Here is a 9,859-nt window from a genome sequence, read left to right as displayed (position 1 = left end):
AGGGACACTATCTCCTCACATTTATATCCCACTTCTCTTCAAGCGAGCTGAAGGTGGCATGCTAGGAGGCTTTCCAGGCCATCTGATCCAGGCCCAGCCCATCTGCCGAGCCCAGTCAATGCTTTTAGACCATTCCCTGGAGCCTCAAAGGTAGAACCCACCAGTGTGTTCCAGGATCTCAGCTTTAAGTGAAGAATAAAAATACAGTGGTACCTCTGGTTATGAACTTAATTCGTTCCGGAGGTCTGTTCTTAAAGTGAAACTGTTCTTAACCTGAGGTACCACTTTAGCTAATGGGGCTTCCCGCTGACGCGCGATTTCTGTTCTCATCTTGAGGTAAAGTTCTTAATCCGAGGTACAACTTCATGGTTAGCAGAGTCTGTAACCCAAAGTGTTTGTAACCTGAGGTGTTTGTAACCCGAGGTACCACTGTATCTTGTCACACCAAGAACCCTCCTAGGTTGCCCAGGTCTAAGAAACAACAGAGGCGAGGCTGGCCCTACCGTTAAACAGAGCAAGGAGGCTGCCTCAGGTGGCAGACACTGGGGCGTGGCCACAAAGTGTTGGGAGGACACAGCTGTGTGTGCCATGCATGGCCCTTGCCTGCTGCCCTTGCCTGCAGTGGAGGAAGCTGTCCTGATGCAACATACAGAAGAGCTGCCATCTAGTGCTTTGTGAGAGCCAGTGTGGTGTAGTGGTTAAGAGCGATAGACTCGTAATCTGGGGAACCGGGTTCGCTTCCCCGCTCCTCCACATGCAGCTGCTGGGTGACCTTGGGCTAGACACACTTCTTTGAAGTCTCTCAGCCTCACTCACCTCACAGAGTGTTTGTTGTGGGGGAGGAAGGGAAAGGAGAATGTTAGCCGCTTTGAGACTCCTTAGGGTAGTGATAAAGCGGGATATCAAATCCAAACTCCTCTTCTTCTTCTCAAGCAGGAAGATGCCTGAGCAAATGCATGATCGATCCATGTCTGGGTTGGTCTGTAGAACCCATGGCTGAATGCACTTCCATGCAAAATTGTGGGAGGAGGGGAAAGGAGGTGTACTCTTTCCTGGCCTTCTCCCCGATATAAACAGTTGGGGGACAGTCAGTCATATGGGGCCTACCGCCCAAAGTGGTGCAGTCCACATCCAAGTTGACTGCCTCTGCTGCTGATTTTGAGAGCCAGGCCACAGAAAAAGCATTCCCATTTCCATGAAAGGGAGAGAAAAGAGAAATGTCCCTTCTAAGATGACATCTACTGGCTATGGTTTATGGAGGTGTATTCAAGAGGGGTTTTTTGGGGGGGAGGGGACTGTTCCCTGATTTAATTGTGGGAGCACCACTTTCTTCGGAACCAATAAATCTGCCTATAATTTTTGTGCACTTATCCTGAAAACTTCTGAGCTCACAGGCTGCACCTCTGGTATTTTGTAGCCTTTTAGCAACACTGCATCCTTACACATACAGATTGACCTGGGAACAAGGCCTGTTGAACCAAATGGAACTTGCTTCTGAGTAGACAGGTATAGGGTTGTGTGTTAAAGATCTGTCTATCAATAGCTACATGTCTCTTGTCTTTCTGGTCTAAATCCACTGATTTACTCAGAACTTCCAAGTGTCTTTATTTTAAAGGAGCAGTCCCGGATTTACAGATGCCGTCCAGGTTTCTAATTTAATTCCGGAACGGCTTGCTTTTCCTTAGGCTGTCCCTGTTTTCATCACAGAAATGGTATGGTGTTTTGCAACCCTCTAGCCAAGGAGATAACTACAAATTTAGAAGACATCTGAAGGCAGCCCTGTATAGCGAAGGTTTTTTTTTTTAAAAAAAAATGTTTAATGTTTTATACTGTTTCTATATATGTTGGAAGCCACTCAGAGTGGCCAGGGCAACCCAGTCAGATGGTTGGGGTATAAATAAAAAATACTATAAATCTTAATATTATTGTTATTATTCAATAAGATGTCCCTATTTTCATCAGAGAAATATGTTTACTTACTGCACTCCACTGACTCACAATTTTGCGGGGGGGAGGGGGCGTGGGGGAGGCAGGGAATCAATGTACAAAGTTTCATGTTACGACACCTATCTGTGAAAGGTTAGAAAACATTTTGTATTTATTTTTCTTTAAAACACTAATAAAAGAAATACAGCTCTCTCTTTTCCATCGGAAGGCAGTAGTCAACAAACATTAATGTACCATACTAAAAGGTTTCTGGCATGTAGTAAATCTACACCCCAAATACCTTCTTCCAGCTATACCTACGTATAGGAAATGTTGCTGCAGCTGGAAAAACAATCCTGTAATTTACACTATTCACATTCAATTTTGCAATTACACATAATCAATATGATTTACACAATAATTTAGGGGGGAGATGATTTGACGCATCATTACAATAAATTACATAGCATAACACAGTCGTGTCTGGCAAACGTTAGAATACTTTGACACCCGAGGTCTGCTGGCAGGATGTTTATTTTTGCATATGAAGTAAAGGGACTAATCCCTAAGCAGGTGTAAATGAGATGACCTCACTTAATATCCATTGGTCCGTTTATTCCAGTCAAGGATCCTGACTGAGGTCTTTTTTTTTTTGGCAGTTGGAACTATTCTTACAAGGAGACAACTCCACAGAATTTGCAAAACAGCTAATATTTTCCCCGAACTATAATTCCAGTTCTTGAATTCAAAGGGATGGCACTCGCTTATTATCTACCTTCTACAGCAGTGTCTTTCCAACTGTTCCAGGGAACCCCATGATACTTTGACAAAAAAATATGCAGTGATGAACATAACTTCCAGGAAAGAGGGATGGCACCTTTGGTCATAGCTCAGTGGCTTGGGCCCATGCTATGCAATCACACAGAGAGGTCTCAACTTCAATCTTTGGCACTGTCATCTTAAAGAATCTCAGAAGCAGCTGCAGCAGAAAAGCAACGTCATTAGTTCACCCCTTCTGATCTTTCCCTGTCTTGCACATCGGGGGTGGATATAGGGTATGTTCTCAATCCACATAGGGTGATAGGCACAATAAGGTCTAGTCTGTGGTGAGGAATCTCCAATTTGCGGGGCAGTACAGTGGTACCTCAGGTTAAGAACTTAATTCGTTCCGGAGGTCCGTACTTAACCTGAAACTGTTCTTAACCTGAAGCACCACTTTAGCTAATGGGGCCTCCTGTTGCTGCCGCACAGCCGGAGCCCGATTTCTGTTCTCATCCTGAAGCAAAGTTCTTAACCTGAAGCACTATTTCTGGGTTAGTGGAGTCTGTAACCTGAAGCGTATGTAACCTGAGGTACCACTGTATTGGACCTCCAGGAGTTAAACTTTGGTCTGTGAGACTACTTTTAAAAAACCACACCCACCTGCCAATCAGCTGGCATCACTCTGATGAGGGGTAACACCCAGGGCTTTTTCAGCCAAACTCAGTTCCGGCACCTCTCAGGTGGGCGCCATTGCTGTTCTAAGACAACAAGCAAGGCGTTCATGGTGAGTTCCAGCACCTCTTTTCTAGAAAAAGAGCACTGGTGAAATCAGCTAGAAAGTGCAGGGGGTGTTGGTTTTAGGAACTGGAGCAAGACTGAAATCCTGCTCAGTTTGGTTGCCTGCAAACCAGAGGTTCAAAGAGCAGCACAGGCTGTTTGCAAAAAGGCTTTCAAATAGCCTCAAACAGTGCTTTAAAGCCCCAACTGTTCAGGCTAGTGTGTACCCTATTTGATCTCAGTTTGCACCCTAGGGCATTTCCTCATTCTTCAAACCCTCTGCAATACACAGGGATTCAGTGGCAGATGTACAGAGAGTTCCTTAGCAGAAGGGGTTCCCCAAAGACAGAAAATCTGAAATCCACCAGTTAGTATATATCACAAACAGTTCTATTTCCCAGTCAGTGCCCTTTTTGGAAAGTTGGTCTTTCTTTTCTCAGCCATGACATGCAATAATGAAGCAGATGATCAGCAGAGAGCGCTGTGCTCATCCTTCCAAGGGAACAGAGGAAGGTAACCTTTTATTATTATTAATAATAATAATTTATTATTTATACCCCGCCCATCTGGCTGGGCTTCCCCAGTCACTCTGGGCGGCTTCGAACAAAATATTAAAATACCATAATGCATCAAACATTAAAAGCTTCCCTAAACAGGGCTGCCTTCCGATGTCTTCTAAAAGTCTGAATAATAATAATAATTTATTGAGTTCAGGTCACTGGTCAATCTGCTTCAGTATTGTCTACACTGACTGACAGCTGTTCTCCAAGCTTTCAGATATGTATCATTTCCATGTCTACCTGGGGAAGTTATGAATGTGCTCTCCCACTGAGCTACATACCTTCAGCCCCAACATTTGAAGATTATTATGGTCTGCCTGCATTCTGGACACATTAAATTGGATGTTTCTTCTGTAAAATTAAGGGACATGTCAGTATCTATTAGGGTTTCAGCAAGAGAAAGCAGATGAGCGCAGGACATCATTGGATAATGAATATTGAATTTGGACTTTGGGAAAGATTCTGGTTTACAACTTCTTTCTCAAATCCAACACTTCAGAATATCTGTACACTCAGGCCTTTTTCTCAGCTGGAACTTGCAGGAACTCAGTTCCGGCACCTCTCAGGTGGGCACCATTGCCGTTATAAAAGAAAAGGGGGGCGTTCATGGGGGCACCTCTTTTTCTAGAAAAATAGCACTGTGTACACGTTTGGAGATGGTTATCCCAAGATAAACTTTACTCTGGTCTGCACGTACTCCAAGCAATCCAAACAAGTTTCAGACGCCCTTCCTTGCTAGCTGCCTTGGCTCCTAACCTTGAGAGGCATCATATCTGGTGTTGCAGAACGAGACTTTAATTATTCTATTTCCATTAACTTTCTCTGGCTGGAACAGTTTACAGCTGAGGACTCAGGACAGACAAGGACACGGAGTGCAGTCTATTCCCTGGTGCACCATGAGAGATGGAGAGAAAATGGAGGCTCTGGCACTGAAATGTAGCCACACAGAAGTCAGAAGAACAGCTGAAGGGAGAAACTTGATCCTGGATGTTGAGAATAAGGCATTCAATAGAGGAGGCTCTGTTATCTGCATGGCAGGCAGAAGTTCAACTGGTGAACTCCATACCACATACAATGGTAAGGCAAAGAGCCTTCTCTGTGGTGGCACCTTCCTCACCTTGGAGATTAGGCAGGTACCAAGTGTCAGATGCTTCCAGCATGCTTTTAAAAGTCATTGATTTGCTCAGGCATTTCCAGACTATTATTGCCAGTTTTTAGATTTTAGCACCTTGTTCGTCAAATTCACAGATGACACCAAACTGAGAGGGGTAGCTAATGCTGCAGAAGACAGAATCATAATTCAAAATGACCTTAACAGATTGGAGAACTGGGCTCAAGCTAACAAAATGAATTTCAATAGGGACCAATGTAAGGTTCTGCACTTAGGCAGGAAGAACCAGATATAGGATGAGGGACACCTGGCTTACTAGCAGTGCATGTGAAAAGGACCTAGGGGTCTTGGTGGACCAGAAGCTTAACATGAGTCAACAGTGGGATGCAGCAGCAAAAAACCCTAATGCTATTCTAGGTTGCGTCAACAGAAGTATAGTGTCCAGATTAAGGGAAGTAATATTCTGCCTTGGTCAGACCACACCTGGAATTCAATGTCCAATTCTGGGCACAATTTAAGAAGGATGTTGACAAGCTGGAACGTGTGCAGAGGAGGGCAACCAAGATGATCAAGGGTCTGGAAACCAAGCCTTATGAGGAGCGCTTGAAGGAGCTAGGTATGTTTAGGTTAAGAGGAGACTGAGAGGAGACATGATAGCCAACTTCAAATATCTTAAGAGCTGTCACATGGAAGAGGGAACAAGCTTGTTTTCTCCTGCTCTGGGGGGTAGGACTCGAACCAATGGCTTCAAGTTACAAGAAAGGATATTCCAACTAAACACCAGGAAGAACTTTCTGGCAGTAAGAGCTGTTCAGCAGTGGAATGGTCTCCCCTGGGAAGTTGTGGACTCTCCATCCTTGGAGGTTTTCAAGCAGAGGTTGGATGGCCATGTGTCTTGGATACTTTAGGTGAGATTCCTGCATTGCAGGGGGTTGGACTAGATGACCCTTGGGGTCCCTTCCAACTCTACAATTCTATGATATTATTTGACTGAAATATTTTATTATTTATTGCTATGTTATTTTTTGTGGTTGTCAATTGCTTTGGTACTCTCTGGAGTGAAATACCATGAAGAAATAGTTCTATAAAATAAGTAGTATTTTCAGCAGCCACCCCGGGCCATTTCACATGAGTGTTTCTGAGATGGAACAACCACCACGAGCCACAAATGTGGTATCTGCATGTACTAGTGTGTCCACCAGAACTTCCTATGGTGTTTTTGGAAGGCCTCAGTGAATATCCCCTCAAAAATCCAAGACACAAAGGACCATTTGCTCTTCCTGCTTCTCCTACATCGTACACACACCTTTAAACATGGCCACATTTCATTGGATGCTGGGACTAGTCACCCACCCTCCCACTTGCTTGAAATTTAAGAGATTGCAGAGGACTTCCCTCTGTGACCGAGTGTGGCAATGGCAGATGGAGGTGCATTTTTTCCATTGATGGGGCAGGGACAACATCACATTCCTGTGTGGCTCTAGCTCTTTTTCTGCTCTTTTAGCTGTGGGTGCCACTTTGTGTGAGATTTCACACCCTTGTGAATTTTGCAATCGGCACCCACAGCGCTTTCTCAAAATTCCCAGTGTGCTCACTAGCACCAAAAGGCTGGCAACTCTTAAGTTTCCTTTAAAGAATTTGTAATCGCACCCTATAGTTTACCACATAAACACTGGGCAGGGGAAGTCACCTCATAGGGATTCTTGCTTCTCTGAAATTGTCTTATGGATGAGGTCTGCCTTCTCCAAGAAACAGGTAATTTTACTCATCAGAGAAGAATTCAACTATTGTTATGCTTATCCTGAGATAAAAGAGAGGCAAATCACGAGCTCCTGATCTTTTCAGTAGCCTTTGATTCTCTTTCAACTTCAGTTTCTTACTTGCTCCTTGAATGTGCTAAATAAATCAGTTTGAGGAAAAATCAGGGCTTCTTAACTGAGAATAACTGATGGTGTAAACATGCCCCCAGGGTGTGGTTCAGTGTGCAGATAATGGCATTTCTCAGCTGTGTTTTAAATACCAAGGAAATCCCACAGTAGTCAACATACAGTGATACCTCTGGTTAAGAACTTAATTCGTTCTGGAGGTTCGTTCTTAACCTGAAACTGTTCTTAACCTGAGGTACCACTTTAGCTAATGGGGCCTCCTGCTGCGCCACTGCCGCGCGATTTCTGTTCTCATCCTGAAGCAAAGTTCTTAACCCAAGGTACTATTTCTGGGTTAGCGGAGTCTGTAACCCGAAGCGTCTGTAACCTGAAGCATCTGTAACCTGAGGTACCACTGTATATCACATGTGGTGTCGGCGTGACTTTGGCCTAACTGCTTAGATTGAATTAAAAAATTATCCTCACACGGAACAAGTCCAAGCCCTCATGCTTGCTGAGGTAAAATTAAAAAATGGGAAGGTAAGTTAATTTCCTTTTGACATCTCATCGGATCTAGGGCATTTTTAAAAGATTGTCAGCTGTATATTCATTGGAATGAGGTCCCCAATCCTTGTGTTTAGGGGAGGATCGATGACTCAGTGGCAGAGCACATGTCTTGCATTCAGAGGGTCTCAGGTCCAACTCCCAACATCTCTAATTAAAAGGGTCTCTAGCTGTGGGATTGGGAAATATGTCTGCATCAGGCTTGCAGCATAATACTAGGCTGGAGAGGCCGATGGTCTGACTCTGTATACGGCAGTCTATGTTGCGTTCCTGCCATACATACACAGTGGGTGCATCAAGATGGCTGCCATTCACAACTGGGAATACTACCCAAGGGGCACAGCAGCAAGGGCTTAAGATCAGGTAGAAACTTTGCATCTAGAGGAGATGGTTTGCATCACAGTGCAGTCAGCGTGAATTCTGGCAAAAAGTGCACTTGGCCCATGCTGACCTGGCTTATCAGCATCCTTGGCAGCACCTAGGCCTAGGAGAAAGGTTCGCTGGTGCCAGCCCTGAACCTGCGTCACCTTCAGATCTTCCCCTCATTTGTTCTCCATAATTCCCAACAACGTAGCACCTGGAATCATTATGAATAGGGACGAGAAATGGACGAGGCCGGTAGTGGGTCGCTTGATTAGGAGATTCACCGAAGCAGAGGAATCTGGCATCATTAATGCAACTGAATTATCTCTTGAATGAAGGATGACATTGAAATCGACATTTGTGTAGCACTTCCACATACAGGCATCCCCTCAAATAAAAGGACCCTTGGCTCTGTTGCAGCAAGAAGGCAAATCTTACAGTCTCAACAAGGACTAGACAAATTCAAGGAGGACTACTTTATCAGACATGGGACCTCCATGTGCAGAGACAATGCACATGAGTAGCAAGTGAGGAAAAGAAGAGCATAGCCAAGAGAAGACCATCCACTTTCATGCGTCACTTGTGAGTCCAAGAGGCATCTGGCTGACTGCTGTTTGAAGGAGAGAATGCTGGACTGGATGGATCTTGGTCTGATCCAGCAAGCCAATGCTTTGTTCAAACAAGCTGCTACTTCCTCATAGAAATCACCAGACACCAGGTGGAAAAAGCACCACCAACTACTTTGGCCACTGAATTTTGTTTATTTCTGAAGATCACTGGAAGCATCTAGTCCTGGCTTCTGCTTCTGCTACTGCCCCAGGCAGTGGAACTGTGGAGAAGGTAATGAAGAGGCTGTACTTCTGCAACATCCGGGTCAAACTTTCTGCCTCTTCCGTAGTGTGGACCACCATGCCTGCTTGGGATTGTCACGAGAGGGCTTGCAGCTATTTAGAGATCTTGCAGTGAAGGTGTTCACCCTTCCCTTTCATTCAGATGCCTTTTTTTAAATAAAAAAAGTTAAGATTTGAAGTGAAATAAACACAATAACATTGTGTAACTCAGTGGCAGTGATGAAACAAGCATGTCAGTGCAATAGTCAGCTACGTATCTGAAATTTGGGATCTGGCTCTATAGGATAAAGACTTCCACCAAGGCTAGTTCATTCGTTCTGCAATGCTCGGGTGCAGATGTTCTCCACAGCCACACGAAGAGTCAGCTTTGGGAAGATGGCTTTCTCCCCATCCAATTTCCAAATAACAATTTGATGCGTTTGTGCCCTGGGATGCCTCTGTGAATATTCAACCTCCAGAGTGATCAAAACGGGAACGAGAAAGGGCTTGTCTCCCTCATCATGGTCTTTGTGGCATCTGATACATTCATTTGGTTGGATGCTAGATGACCTCTTGCTTCGTGATGGCGGGTTGAGGGATTGAACTAGGCTGCTTGGCCACAGTTGCAATGGCCCCAGGAAGCAGTTTGTATTGTTCAGCTCCTGAGCCAGCGGGTGGGGAAGGCTGGGGAGTTTCAGGAGTGGCTGTTGAAAGAAAAAAATTGATGTTTTATATTACATATAAAAGGCATTGTACAGGATCAGTCAGAGTATAAAGGATCACATCAAAAGAAGGTTACCAGTGCAACCCAATGCATGTTTACTTTGAGGTAAATCCTACTGGGTTCAATAGCATTTTCAAGAGTCTTTTCTTTACTTTTGATTAGATGTACATGCCAAATGTTGTTATGCACTTGTGCACTCAGGTAGCCTCTTTAAAAGTGGGAAAATAAAACATTACCCCCTTCTGCTCTTGTCCCATCAGTATTAGAAGGCTTTTCTTTTAAATATTTCTTCTTATTCGAAGGATGTGTGTTCTCCCTCTTCACATACTCATGTAATCATGTACACCATCCTATGGGGTTTTATTGTGTTTTCTAAA

General features: G+C 44.3%; 1 protein-coding gene across 9 annotated transcripts in view; it reads right to left on the bottom strand.

The window, feature by feature from the left end:
• Nucleotides 1-2,073: 2,073 nt before the first annotated feature.
• HNF4A (hepatocyte nuclear factor 4 alpha) overlaps nt 2,074-9,859 on the bottom strand; it is a 66,078-nt gene continuing 58,292 nt past the window's right edge. For 2 of the 9 annotated variants that reach the window (XM_081011369.1, XM_081011368.1), the window contains exon 10: nt 2,074-9,462. In XM_081011369.1, the coding sequence (XP_080867495.1) occupies nt 9,320-9,462 (143 nt within the window). In that variant the 3' untranslated portion in view covers nt 2,074-9,319. The remainder of the gene's footprint in view (nt 9,463-9,859) is intronic. The other 7 variants (XR_013987924.1, XR_013987926.1, XR_013987928.1 and 4 more) reach the window with 7 other exon arrangements.

The sequence above is a fragment of the Podarcis pityusensis genome (assembly GCF_964106645.2).
Source record: "Podarcis pityusensis genome assembly, chromosome: 6".
Lineage (NCBI taxonomy): Eukaryota > Metazoa > Chordata > Lepidosauria > Squamata > Lacertidae > Podarcis > Podarcis pityusensis.
Note: the sequence above shows the minus strand (reverse complement) of the source record. Positions and strands in the feature narration are given on the sequence as shown.